Below are 13,151 nucleotides of genomic sequence, written 5' to 3'. Positions count from 1 at the left end.
AAATTCGACTCGTTACTTTTTTTTAATAATTAATTTCACACATTGGATAATACTACTAACATAAATTATGGATCATGCCGCCACTGGAGCTACCGGTAACTCTTTCACCAATCAGACGTAGCCATGCGGTCACATGACCAGATATAAAATGGCAGGCCGAGTAGCCCAAGCCTTTCAACTTCCAAAGACGGACAGAAGAAATACATCAAAAAATGGCAACCGTCTCCGCTAACACTGAACAGGACAAACACCCTTGGCCGCATATGCAAAGCATGTTTCGCTTTAAAGGAGTACAAAAGGACAGCTATATAATGCGATGTCTTCTGTGTGAGCCAAAGCAAACCGACGTTTCAGCGTACAAAAACTCAACATCTAACCTGAGGAAACATGTTGCGGTAAGTTTACTTTAAATTTCTTTTTTAGCTGTGGTTAAGTGGATGTCAGTCTTACAGCCGCTGTGTCGAGCTTGATTCCTTGAGAGTCGGTGTACTACAACTTTTTGATGTGTCCATAGTCCAACACACATGAATTAAATGGCTGAATTTTGCCACCTCAGCATGCACTCAAGTACCATAGAGTCTTGCTAATGTCCTAATAAGCAATAATTCGGCATGTCGCGGTGAGCACATGTTTAATAGTTTCAGGACACTGGTCCTCGAAGACTGGAGCTTGACACCCGTGGGTTATAGAATCACAGTCTTAGGTCTTGCCCATATTAAAAATGAGATGATTTTTTAAAAAAAATGCACATATCCAGAATCACTCCCTTTCTCCTAGAAACTACATTAGTAATTAAGCCATTTTAATATTTTTCTTTTCTCTACAAGTGACTTTTTGTCCTGACTCTTGCTTCAGAGAAGTACAGTTATAAGGTAAAGGGTTTTTGGTTTTTGTTTTTTTTGAAGGAGAATCTATTCACTAGCACTGCTAAGCCTTGCATATGTTCTTGTTTTGAACTTAATCTGGAATTTCTTTTTTAAGTGGAAACCCATGTAATGTAGGCACGACTTTGTTTCTCTTTCCTTCCTGTAGTCTTCCGGTCAAATCTATCCGATTCACAACTTAAAGCACTCATAAATATTGTGTTTTACATCTGATTGTATAATGATATCCTCTGCACTTGAACATATAAAAGTAATGATCACCTCTTTCATTGAATTTTGAGTGTTTTAATCAGCATTGTTACACCTGTGGTGTTCCCTGACAAAAGTAACTGCCATAGGCAATGAACTGGAATCCACTCACTGAACGGCCCACTTAAGTGAATTTAGTGGTGAGAAATGTTTTTTGTGCTAGTTTATCCCTCCGGTCGCGTTCATCCCCCACCCCTTACTTCAGTGTTCCCAGTCAAAATTGACTGGTCTGTTTTAACAGTTCTTAAATTACCATAACAAACCGTTTTCACCACCAAATTCAGTTGTGTGGGTGCGTCAATGGGTCATTCAGGGGGCCTTTCATTTGGTCGTTCAGTCAATGGGTGGGGGGGTTGAACATGACAGGAGGGTTAAAAATATGGATCTTTTTCTTTTTTTTCTAAGAACTGTATAGAAATTGCTTAGTCACATGTCATTTCATGGTCTATTTTTTTCTGCCAACAGAGGGTTCACTCCAACAAATTGAGGATGTATACAGAATTAATGGACAGCCACAGAAAAAGAAAGTCATCCTCTTCTACTGAGCCACCTATGAAGAACGCAAAACTTACAGACTCTTTCACTGGTTCTAGGCGAATAACACAAGCAACGACAAGCTTCTGCTTACGTTTGTATGTGAGGCCAACCAACCATTTTCTATAGTTGAGACATCGTCCTTCAAGACTATGATGGAAACCTTGCTACCTCAGTGTACAGTAATGACAAGGAAAACATTGTGCTCAAAAATACAAGACGCTGTGAAGAACATGAAAAGCATAATCACCAAAAACTGAGCACTGTGAACTACGTTGCTACCACAACAGACTGCTGGTCTGCCAGACAGCATAGCTACTTAGGAGTGACTTGTCACTGGATAGATGACATCTCTTTAGAAAGGCATTCTGCTGCACTGGCTTGTAGACCTCTTAAAGGTTCACACACATTTGATGTTCTTGCTGCTGCATTAGAGGAAATCCATTCAGAGTATCACATCAGAGAAAAAGTGACCCGGACGACAACAGACAGTGGTTCAAACTTCTTGAAGGCCTTTCGATTATATGGTGAGGACAAAGAGGAAGAAACAACAAATTGGCAGGAGGATAGTGGGTCTATCCTTGATGATGCAGAAGACAGTGAGTTAGAGGTGGAGTATCAAGATGTGTTTGCCGCTTTGGATGACAACACAGGTCTGGAGTACCAGCTTCCAAGGCACCAAAAATGTGCATGTCATCTACTCAATCTTATATCAACAGTTGATGCCACTGCTGCAGAAGCTACCAATGATACATACAAGAGACTGTCTCGGTCTGCTTTTGCAAAATGTCATGCTCTGTGGAATAAAACCAGCAGGTCAATCATGGCTTATGAAACAGTGGAACGTGAGTGCAAGTTGCAGTTTCTTCGACCCAATCAAACTCCCTGTTCCTTGCTGTGGAAAGACTTGTGCGCATTCATAAAGAGCAAGGAGAGAAAGCAATCCGCAATGTTTGCACGGCATTAAAGATAAAGATGTAAGTTGATGGAACTTGTTTTTAAATATTAAATTGTGACTAATGTGTGAATCCACCCTTTTTTTTTTTTTAAGTGACTTTGACTGACACTGAAAAATGTAAATATTATCAATTATTTATTCAATTCAATTCAATTTTATTTATATAGCGCCAAATCACAACAAAAGTCGCCTCAAGGCGCTTCATAGATACAGAGAAAAACCCAACAATCATATGACCCCCTATGAGCAAGCACTTTGGCGACAGTGGGAAGGAAAAACTCCCTTTTAACAGGAAGAAACCTCCGGCAGAACCAGGCTCAGGGAGGGGCGGCCATCTGCTGCGACCGGTTGGGGTGAGAGAAGGAAGACAGGATAAAAGACATGCTGTGGAAGAGAGACAGAGGTTAATAACAGATATCATTCAATGCAGAGAGGTCTATTAATACATAGTGAGTGAGAAAGGTGACTGGAAAGGAAAAACTCAATGCATCTTGGGAATCCCCCGGCAGCCTACGTCTATTGCAGCATAACTAAGGGAGGATTCAGGGTCACCTGGTCCAGCCCTAACTATATGCTTTAGCAAAAAGGAAAGTTTTAAGCCTAATCTTAAAAGTAGAGATAGTTTCTGTCTCCCGAATCCAAACTGGAAGCTGGTTCCACAGAAGAGGGGCCTGAAAACTGAAGGCTCTGCCTTTATTTATTTATAAATATAAATTATAAATTTATTTATTTATAGTTTTACTGTCTCGTTTTGCAATCATTTGCAAATTTTACAGACAATTCAGTTATTACATTGCTGTAGAAATGGCTATGACCTATTTCTGTTTTGACACCTTTTTTAGGTTCAATCCTGCTGAAATGGGATTTTTGGTTGAGTACACTGCTGTGATGAAGCCTGTTGCCATGGCCCTTAATACCCTCCAAGGGGAATCATCTGTGCACATGGGCTTCTTGCTGCCAACACTTTACCAGTTGCTGGAGAAGCTGAGGAAGCTGGAGTCATCTTGCAAAATGTGTAGACCTCTTGTTGATGCGCTGCGGGATGGAATCCAGAAACGTTTTGGAGAAATGATGAAAGACCCTGAGCTGATTGCAGCTGCAATACTAATACCAAGATTCAGAACATCATGGACCACAGAGGAGAGCATCTTAAAAGCTGGTAAATATGCATGTTACCATTAAGTTGTGAGCCACTAGATTTTGACTTATAATGACTTTTCTTGTTACTGTGATTTGGGATTATAGTGTTAGTTGGGGGGGGGGGAAGGCTGACAAAAGTTAGGGAAAAAACATCTCCGGTGTGATTAAAATTTTTCATGCCAAACAGCAGCTCGGCAGTCTACAGCACACTAATGCACAGACCTAACCATACATCTTTCCACAGGTCTGACCTTCATCAGACATCAACTAGACACGGAGTTGGGTGAGGCCAGCACAAACAGCAGCCTATCTGATGAAGATGTCTTCTTTGGGTCCATGGGGTCAGGAAATCCAGAAGCACGGGAGCTGGAGAGGTACCTTTCATGTCCATTCACTGGAGGTATGGATGTATTGCATGGCTTTCCTCAGATCAAGAAGCTGTCAGTCAAAGTCAATACAGCTCTTCCTGCATCTGCAGCCTGTGAGAGACTTTTTAGTCATGCAGGACTCCTGTTCACTGCCAAACGGTCACAGCTTCACAGCAAGAACCTTGAGAGCCAACTGCTGCTGAAGCTGAACCACCATTTCACTGACTGAAGAAACAATTTATGGTAAAGTGAGCCATACACATATGTACATCCACATAGTGGAAATTTGTATTTGTCTTTTTATAATTAGTTTTACTCTGATTTCAGTGTTTATTTGTGGGTGTAGTTTTTATTTGAAATATTTTCATTCTGATGTTTGTATTGCATGTTTTTAGTGTTTTCATATTACACTGTGTTAATCCACTGTCTATACTTCAGGGTATTTTAGTATACAAAGAACATTTTATAGTTTTGTTAGAATGTCTATTCCTGTGGAATTTTAGCGTGTGTGGGTGTGTGTGTGTGTGTGTGTGTGTGTGTGGTTCTTTTTTTTTTTTTTAATTCCTGCTGTCCGCCTTGGGAATAAACTTTTCCTGATTATACCTGTTGCATCTCTGTGTCATTTGTTTCTGATTTACTTAATCCCTCCTTGTATTTAAAAGAACCACCCCTAGTATGACATTCTGGCGCATCAGCTGTAGTCTGTTATGTTGAAGTTGCCTCGTTCTAATGTTTTCTCTGAGGCTGCTGTAAATGCGAATATATTTACTGTGGGTTTTGCTTGAAAAAGCTTTACATTGTGGAAAAACTGAAATCTTGAAATTAGAATTGTGCCTTATTTTGTGGATCTTTTTGCATATATTCCTTTTGAAAATACTAAAATTTGTATATTTTTGTCTGATAGCTTTTTTTTTTTTTAAATCTGACATTTCAAACAGTTACTTGCTGCTTACTCAGTACTTGAGTAGCCTCTTCACCAAGTACTTTTTAATTCTTACTCGAGTAACTTTATTGATGACTACTGTTCACTTTTACTTGAGTAATATTTTAAAGTAATGATACTCTTGAGTACAATTGTTTTTTTTTGTTTTTTTTTTTGTTTTGGATACTCGACCCACCTCTGCCTATAATTCCATACTCACCAGGAAAAGTAAAGTCACCAAAAAAGTCACACGCTCTGCAGATCTCGTTGAATATGATTAAAACAACCACAATCAGTTTAGTATACCTCTCAGCATTCTTCATGTGCCCAACTTTGTCCCTCACGGCGTTTAGCCCACATTTAGTTTGTTGCCATCTGGTTACCCTGCTCTGACAGATGCCTTTCTACCAGATATATTGTATTATAGAGGGGAATAAGATGTGATATTAAAGATTTCTGTCCAGACCTAAATCAGTCTGTTAGGGAAGATGCTCCACTGCCTGTCCAGTGGTGCAGAGGATGGTCAGGATTACCTATAGTGGAGAACAGTTTCTTCATAGCGAGCTCTTCTGATGTTTATTCAGTCTGTGGGTATCTTCAGCTCTGATCCTGTTCCCCCAGCAGACCACAGTACAAACTGCACTCACCACTGGTGAGTGATAGAATCTGCACATACTGAAGGATTTACAGCTTACTTAGGAAACAGAGCCTGCTCATCTCCCAATAATTCCTGTTTTGCTCTTCCAGTTCAGCCTGTTATCCTTAAGGACACCCAAGTTCTTGTACTCCTAGACTTGGATTCAGATGCAGTGCTCTGAATGTCTCCTCCTGCCCATAACTAACACACAGAACAATGAATGTAGTATTGACTTTGTCATAAAACCCAAAATAAAAAAGGACAGTGATCCAAATGCACTCTTGTGCTGTTTGTATAGTTGTATGTCTTAGTCATTACTGGTCAATGTAGTATTGTTACTGAAAACAAGTAAATTGTGATTGAGATGGTGGGAGGGAAAACAAAACCGAACAAAAATGCAAAAGAAAAAAAAAAAAGATCACTTTAGAAACATTTTTTAATAACTTTTTACAAAATATACAAGTTCAATGAAGTCCCCCCCCTTCCATAAACATGGCTTATCCCATTATACATTTTATATACAACATTGTAAAAATGCTCAAAATAAAATCCTCCAAAACAAATGGGTGATCATCTACAAGGGGCTATACAAAATAGCCATGAAACACTTGATATACCGATTTACTCGAGACATTTGGCACATTTACAGTGGTGGCTACAAAAACCAGGAGAAGGACATTCATGGCCTGCCATGTAAGGGCTTCTAAATGTCTTCATCACGGACAAGTAAAAGTTCAAGTTTAGAGAAAACCCTAAGCTGGGGAAGGATAACCTAATGACAGTGGTTGGAGTGTTTTTTAAAAACATTGCCTGGACAGTGTATGACCCAGACCTGATGTTACGTGTTCATCTTCCTTTTCTTCAGGCGTTCCCGCCAGTCCTCGGGCAATGCCTCAAAGTTGGCATTCTTTGAAGCTTTTCCTCTGTAAAAATTGAAAAAAAGTTACATTTATAATCACTGAAATAAGAGTAAAACTGGGCGAGAAAGCAGTAAAAACAAATAAAGCTCATTTTAAAAAATAAAAAAATTAAAACCTAAAGTAAAAGGAAAGGGCATAACCACATACGTGCTGAGCTGCTGTTGCTTCCACTCTTCAATACTTTTCTTGTTGAGCAGCTCTCTATCTTCATCACTGGAACTGCTCTTTTCTTCCTCATCCAACTCCTTCTGTATACTCTGCCACTTCTTCACCAGAGAAGGCATTTTGGTCTTACTTTTCTTGGGCTAGAGAGAGAGAAGTGTGTCAAATGGAAAACGTGAACTGCATGTTTTCCTGAATGTCATTTTAAGTATTGCATCAAAGGGACGGCTTCATGGAAAGGAATTTTTTTTTTTGAGAACAATTAGTCTTTAACAAAAGACAAACCATGATGAACACTCCGGAATGAAAGACTTCTTGGTCAGCTGATTTTAACTCCAATACTAACCTTATCCTTTTTGGTTTTCTTGCTCTTGTCTGTGGGCAGAGTTTTTGCCCCAGTAGGTTCAAAGGGTGGCTGAGATGGTGGCAGTGGTGGTTGTGGAGGCAGAACTGGGACAGGTGGAGCTGGAGGTTCACAAGGTACCAAAGGGGCAGTGACGGCCGGCATACCCCAGTAGGCAGTTGCTGACATTAGAGGGGCTGCAGACAAGGAGAAACTTTATTGCTACTTTGTAAACATATTAAATTAACCAATTGTGTACATGTACTGTCCCTTATTCAGTGTAGCTTTGCCTTTTGTTTTCATTATGATGGACGTGTAGTGAAGCTTTTTTTTTTTTTTTTTTTTACCTGCACTGGCAGCTGGCTGGGTGTACAGAATGGGACTGCTGCCAATTGTAATGGTTTTATTCATCTGACCAGCTTTACGTTTTTGACCCTTTCCCAGGGGACCCGATGACTCGACAGCCTGTGTAAATGACAACAAATACAATATAAAGCTAAAGCTGATGGCTACTGTTCTTCTGAAAAAATGAAAACACTAATGTAATTAGAATCATAACTACTTCCACACCTTCGTGCTAGCAGAGCCTGGTGGCAAAGGAGGCTTCCCACTGCCATCTTCCTCAGTTCCAGGGGCTGGAGGCTCTTCATCATTGTCATCATCCATCTCCATCTCCACCTCCATGATCTCTCCATCACTGTCAGGAGGGGGAGGTGGGGGAGGTGGTGAGCCTGGGGGGAGTGGTGGAGGTGGGGGGTAGTTGGATGGTGGAGGAGGGCTGTCAGGAAGTGGAGGTTGGGATGGGGACCAGAAGGATGATGGATTGGGCTGAGGAGGTAGTGGTGGCGGGGCAGTAGGAGGACATGTAGATCCTTTGTTTAAAAATAAAACAATAAAAAAGGGAGATTAACATTATTATGCAATTACAGCAAAGAAATATGTATTGAACAGACTTTATTGCAATTATTTTCCTTTCCACTCCCCAGTAATTTCTCCTAGTCTAAGATCAGCAGCAGTAATAACAGATTTACCTGTGACACCTGATGCACTTGTTTTGGTATCCACCTGGCTTGAAGTCTGTGTCTGAGTACCCTGGCCATCTTTCAGGTCCTCCTCCTTGTCATCCTCTGTTGGAAAATCCCACTGGGAGGCACCGGTCCGGTCCTTCACATAGAAATACCGCCTGTGCTCTCTAGAGAGTGGGACAACAGAGATAGAAGGCACAAGTCTCAACCACTGGTCTACATACTTGCTGTGTAGCTTGATACCCTGGGACAGAAGGGCAAGGGAGTGGACAGTATGGCCACAATTAAGGACTAGGAATGTTGGTATGGACAGTGCTTTTAACTGTCCTGAACAAAGGCCGAATTAAGAGTGTGGTTATGGTTGTGGATAGGGAACCCACCTTGCTCTCAGGAATAAATAAACAAACAAATCATCTCTAGGTCCTGAAAGCAGCATTCAGCAGCTCACACCATGGTTGTCACATTTCTTTTGTTTTAGACAACCATTCCCTCCCAGACACAGGAAGACGCCGGGGAGGAAGTACCATTATTATTATTATCATCATCAGCAGCAGCAGCAGCAGCAACAACAACCATAGGGCATAAAATAAGAAGCACAAATTCAACTCATTTTATGTCAGAAAGAAGTAAATGGAAAAACAGGAAAACATATGAAATAGAGTTGGTCTGACCTGCTGGATTCCCGTCATTGCTCCATCTTCACCTTTTATTTGATGCGTGACACTCGTCGCTTCCAGGGCATCACTCTTTCAGCATTGCATTCAGGGGGTTGTAGTCCTGTAAAGTGCAAAGCTGTCCCACGCAACCAAACCTTCCTACCATACACCCCCTCCCAGTTTTTCCACTGACTGGACCCATAATCAGTTTACAAATGCCCTTTTACAACAAAAGGCTTAAGAGTCTGTTAAGGGACTAAGAGTCCTCTCTGTGGCAGGTGTATTTAACACGAAGCAGGCAGGCCCAGAGTGGATGCTCCCTTATCAGTGTACGCAAAGGACTGCATCACAAAAACCTGAAGAGTCTGTTTCTGGTAAGTATTTTGATCCACTCGGACTGGTTAAGCTTCTCCCCAAGTCATGTTACAAAGTCTGCAACCTCAGCACTGAGGGATGTGTAGTCACACGGTAAGATTTTTGGGGGGCTGGGGAGTTTAGAGATGTGAAAGGTAAGGAGCGCGTACCTGTCCCAGTGGCAGGACCAGCCTTTAGGGGTGGCGTTAAGTTCGTAATATTTTATGTGTTCGGCAGCTTCCTGCAGCCGGCGGCGAAGATAGACTCCATTCAGAGCGCCCTCCCTCCAATCAGCAACCCGTGTCTGGGGGGAAAAAATGAAATAAAGAACAAAAAAAGAAAGACAAGAGGGACAGAGACAAAAATTAGACAAAAGCCCATAAAATATAACTAAAGGGCTCAAGAGACAGATAAAGACAGAAGAGCTGCAGGATAGATGAGTAATATGGAAGAGTAATTACAGTAAGTTTCCAGAATGACACCTTATGATGAATTATTATGAAGATTTTAAATATTAAACACTACCGCGTGCCTGTGCAAAATTATGTGAAACAAAATTAAATGTTAAATATTTTAAAAGTCGCATTAGAAAAGCAGCAAATGGAAGTTAGGATGACATTGCTTAGAAAATGAATATCCACACACCTCAGTTTGTAGCAGAAGCAGCTGAAAGTTTGAGATCCCTTTCTTATTTATCCCAAGAAACTCCATCTTGCTGATTAAGGTGTTTGCCAGTTCACCGATCTGAAACTACATTTTTTTACCATTAAAATACTTCTCAAAAGAGAGTGCACAATTACTGTTTGCTAGTAATAGTAGTAGTGTTGTTACCTTGAGCTCAGGAGTTTCCTCTTTGAGCTCAGATGTCTCCCCCTCCTCCTTCACGGAAGGTTTTGAACCCATTTTGTCCTCAGAATTTTCCACTTCATTGTCTTCTCCTTCCTCAACACTTTCTAAGACTTTAGGAAGTGCTACAAGAAACAAGAGAGGCATAAAATTATGTAGATAGAATTTTTTTTATGTTATTCCACCCACTTCTCTCATGTGTTAATGTTTAAACTAACCGGTCTCTGTGTTATCCGGTATATCTGAGCTTCTACTGTTAGAGTCGGGGCTGGCAGCACTGAGGAAAGAAGTCTTCCACCGGTTCTTCTTCAGCAGGACACCACGAGGACCGGAGGCTTCTTGGCTATTCTCAGAACAAGGACTGGAGCCCCCGGCACTGACATCACCCTCCTCCAGTGCTCGTAGCTCAGCCTAAGAGTCAGGTGTTTGATTATTCTGTGTGCCAAAAGAAAGTTTCAAAGATATTCCTGAGCTGCATTAAATACACACCTTTTTCCTTTCCAGAGCCAGTTCTAACTCCATGGTGTCCTCTTCTGCCTCTTCATCACCTTCAGAGTTGTCTCCAGATTGCTTCTTGGTGCATCCATCTTTCTGGACAATGGGAGCTGAGTCGGAGTCCCTCAGAGGGGTAGAAGGAGATCCTGTAAGACGAATGCCATCTCCGTCAGAATCCAAGCTATTCTCACTCTCATCCAGGCCTTTAAGCAGTCTTTTCCTCCATTTCTCTTCTGCTTCCTTCACTTCAGAGGGGATCAGAGGAGCGAGGAGTGCTGCAGCAACTCCCTGGCGCTCTTCCTCTTCACTTGTGAGGCCTACAACGCTTTCAATTACCTCCTTTAAAGAAAAACACAGTGCAAGTCATATTTAGTATCAAAGTGAGAGTATTTAAACAAAACAGAAACTGGCTGAATAGCTGAATTGGGGACAGATGGAACATGCCTTCACTTTTGTCTCTTTTGCTGATGTTGTTGTGGCAGCAGATACAGCATTTTCTTCTGTGCAATAACCTGCATGAGCTGTGCCATTTCCATTGACACTCGAGCTATAAATAAAAGCAGAATACCCACAATTATCAGGTGTCAGAAATAAACATAATCTTCAAACACTTTGTTTGATACTCTTAATGTCTCCTACCTGTTGGTATAATGTCCCAGGCTTTGCACCTGATCAGCTAGATAGTGTGGCAGCTCCCAGGACACTTCATTGGTCAGTGTGTTCCAGTAATAATAGCAACCAGAGTTCTCGTCCCACACCTCCTGCCAGTCTCCCATCTCTACACCCACTGAAATACAAGCAAATACATGGGACTTTAAAAAACCCCAAAACAATATCTCAAAAACTGTCCTTGTCACAAACAAACAAAATAAGACAAAAAAACTCCAGTGTTCTCAGTTAGAGCAAAGAAGATATTAACAAAACAAAACAAAAAATCGGCTGCGTTTAATGGTTAGTAGACATCAATATCAAACTGTCCCTTTTGAAAGTAACTACTGCGTGATTGATCTCTTTATTTAATCAATGTAGCACATCGTTAAATACTTTATGTAATCAAGAATATAACATTAGAAAAATACCGTTTTCTTTTCACATGAATATAAATACATTATTATACAAATTATTTTTGGTGAAGAAATATAAATCAGTTCACTAAGGACATGCACACTTGATATTTTAATGAAGCAGAGATAATTACCGCCGGCTAGTGAGTACTGTGTATTGTACTCAAAGTCTGTGCCTTGCTGATTCTGTCCTTCACCAGCAGCTGGCTGCTGAGTATTAACCTCAGGTTTGGGTGGAGTAGCACTTGGAACTGACTGATGAGTTGGTGCATCATCTGAACTTGGCTGAGTTGTGATTGCATCAATTTCCTGCAACCAGAAAACACAGATGGCAAGTTTTTAGTTGCATGAATAAACCACACTGGTCAAAGCACTAGACTTTACATAGAGTATATGATTTAATAATGAATAAGGAGCTCAAAGAGTATAAAATCTTCATAAGTTATTTGAAAAATCAGGAAAAACAAACAATTTTATAAAGTTATAAAGTAGAAGTTGATTTTAACCTACTTGTCATTAATCTACACCTTTATTAGCTCAACATAAATAATAAGAGACTGGCTTACAGTATCGTCATCATACTTACAGCCATGAAATTGGCCAGTGTGCTGTCGATGTCACCTGACTGATTGTGTTGAGAATTTGCGGCTGACCGATGAGAATCTCCCGCATCCTCTTCATCGCTATCCTCATAGGCTCCGAGCAAAGACAACCCCTCTACAAGTGAAAGCAAAAAAGCTTTGTTCAGCGAAATGAAATAAAGTCTTGAATCTGCTGCTTGAGAATGACTGCAGCAACACACACGAAAAGAGAGAGGGAGAGAAAAACACTTCACCTGTAGCTTTTACTGCTGGAGCCTTGATGTTTGTGCGTCTCACGAATCTATGCCCATCCCCATCCTGTTCATCTGGGGAAAAAACAAAGTTTTGTAGTAAAGTATTGTCGCTTTTACCATTACAGGTATTCATAGACTAAATAAAAAGCATCGCAGTTAAAGGGTATCGATCCCACAGATCATTCCCCCTTTTCTTTTTGGCTAGCTGATCCTATCCTATCTTCTAACATATTTTGTAAGATAAAGTGATGATGTTCCCCGAACTGTTAGCTTAGCGCACTAGCCTATAGCTTCTGGTAGAAGCTAAAATTAGAAAAATAATTCATAATAACTACAGCTCTCAGCTGCAGTTTCTCAGCGACGGTGTATATTTGCAGCATATGTTAAGTAACTGGACAGCTAAATATAAAAATAACAGTATTATTGTAATTAATAATAATAATCAGATGAGCCCGTTGTTCGCACCTCAGGTATTTAGCACTAGGCTAGCCTGCCGCTAACATGCTACTGAGATAAAATACCATCAGATCCCGAGGGCGCTTCTTCTCTCTCTCCAACATTCACGCCGCGGTTCCCGGGTGGGGAAAGCTGCAATATAGTTCTCCGACCGACGGCTCCTCCAGGGAGGCGACTTTTCTTCCCCATCTCTGTTTATGTGTTTGTAGGCCTGCTTCCTTCGCTGGCGACGTTAATTACTGCCTTTTTTCTACGTTGCTGCTTCGAGCTGGCACAAAAGCTTTTCATTTCCGGGTCACGGTG

At 41.0% G+C, this 13,151-nt stretch overlaps 2 protein-coding genes across 4 annotated transcripts; one reads left to right on the top strand and one right to left on the bottom strand.

Moving 5' to 3' along the window:
- Positions 1 to 48: 48 nt before the first annotated feature.
- LOC146382334 (uncharacterized) lies at positions 49 to 4,950 on the top strand. Of its 3 annotated transcripts, none has more exons than XM_084932910.1 (4): positions 49 to 395; positions 1,599 to 2,644; positions 3,468 to 3,784; positions 4,010 to 4,949. In XM_084932910.1, coding segments are annotated over exons 2-4 (672 nt in total). In that variant the 5' UTR covers positions 49 to 395; positions 1,599 to 2,642; the 3' UTR covers positions 4,363 to 4,949. The 3 variants fall into 3 exon arrangements, with proteins under 3 accessions (XP_084789036.1, XP_084789037.1, XP_084789035.1); XM_084932911.1 differs by lacking the exon at positions 49 to 395 and adding an exon at positions 406 to 872; XM_084932909.1 differs by lacking the exons at positions 49 to 395; positions 1,599 to 2,644 and adding an exon at positions 2,764 to 3,028 and having other exon boundaries at positions 4,010 to 4,950.
- A 1,160-nt stretch (positions 4,951 to 6,110) lies between these two features.
- fnbp4 (formin binding protein 4) lies at positions 6,111 to 13,136 on the bottom strand. The gene is made up of 17 exons (XM_084932898.1): positions 12,914 to 13,136; positions 12,393 to 12,464; positions 12,144 to 12,274; positions 11,692 to 11,866; positions 11,133 to 11,280; positions 10,938 to 11,040; positions 10,488 to 10,832; positions 10,217 to 10,409; positions 9,984 to 10,123; positions 9,798 to 9,902; positions 9,323 to 9,456; positions 8,149 to 8,309; positions 7,688 to 7,989; positions 7,465 to 7,582; positions 7,121 to 7,314; positions 6,760 to 6,917; positions 6,111 to 6,615 (listed from the first exon to the last, which is right to left on the bottom strand). The coding sequence occupies exons 1-17, from the start codon at positions 13,035 to 13,037 to the stop codon at positions 6,531 to 6,533; spliced, it is 2,688 nt and encodes an 895-aa protein (XP_084789024.1). The 5' UTR covers positions 13,038 to 13,136; the 3' UTR covers positions 6,111 to 6,530.
- Between the last annotated feature and the right edge of the window lie 15 nt (positions 13,137 to 13,151).

The sequence above is a fragment of the Perissodus microlepis genome, chromosome 7 (genome assembly GCF_051167445.1).
Source record: "Perissodus microlepis isolate ML-2025 ecotype Zambia chromosome 7, ASM5116744v1, whole genome shotgun sequence".
In the NCBI taxonomy this organism is placed as follows: Eukaryota; Metazoa; Chordata; class Actinopteri; order Cichliformes; family Cichlidae; genus Perissodus; species Perissodus microlepis.
Note: the sequence above shows the minus strand (reverse complement) of the source record. Positions and strands in the feature narration are given on the sequence as shown.

Coding starts and splice junctions, on each gene's coding strand:
- LOC146382334 (XM_084932909.1), top strand. CDS start 2,868: ATGAGCAAGCACTTTGGCGACAGTGGGAAGGAAAAACTCCCTTTTAAC. Junction 3,029..3,467: donor GCTGTGGAAGAGAGACAGAG/GTTAATAACAGA, acceptor CACCTTTTTTAG/GTTCAATCCTGCTGAAATGG. Junction 3,785..4,009: donor GGAGAGCATCTTAAAAGCTG/GTAAATATGCAT, acceptor ATCTTTCCACAG/GTCTGACCTTCATCAGACAT.
- fnbp4 (XM_084932898.1), bottom strand. CDS start 13,037: ATGGGGAAGAAAAGTCGCCTCCCTGGAGGAGCCGTCGGTCGGAGAACT. Junction 11,041..11,132: donor CTGGGACATTATACCAACAG/GTAGGAGACATT, acceptor TTTTATTTATAG/CTCGAGTGTCAATGGAAATG. Junction 7,315..7,464: donor CCAGCCAGCTGCCAGTGCAG/GTAAAAAAAAAA, acceptor CCTTGTCTGCAG/CCCCTCTAATGTCAGCAACT.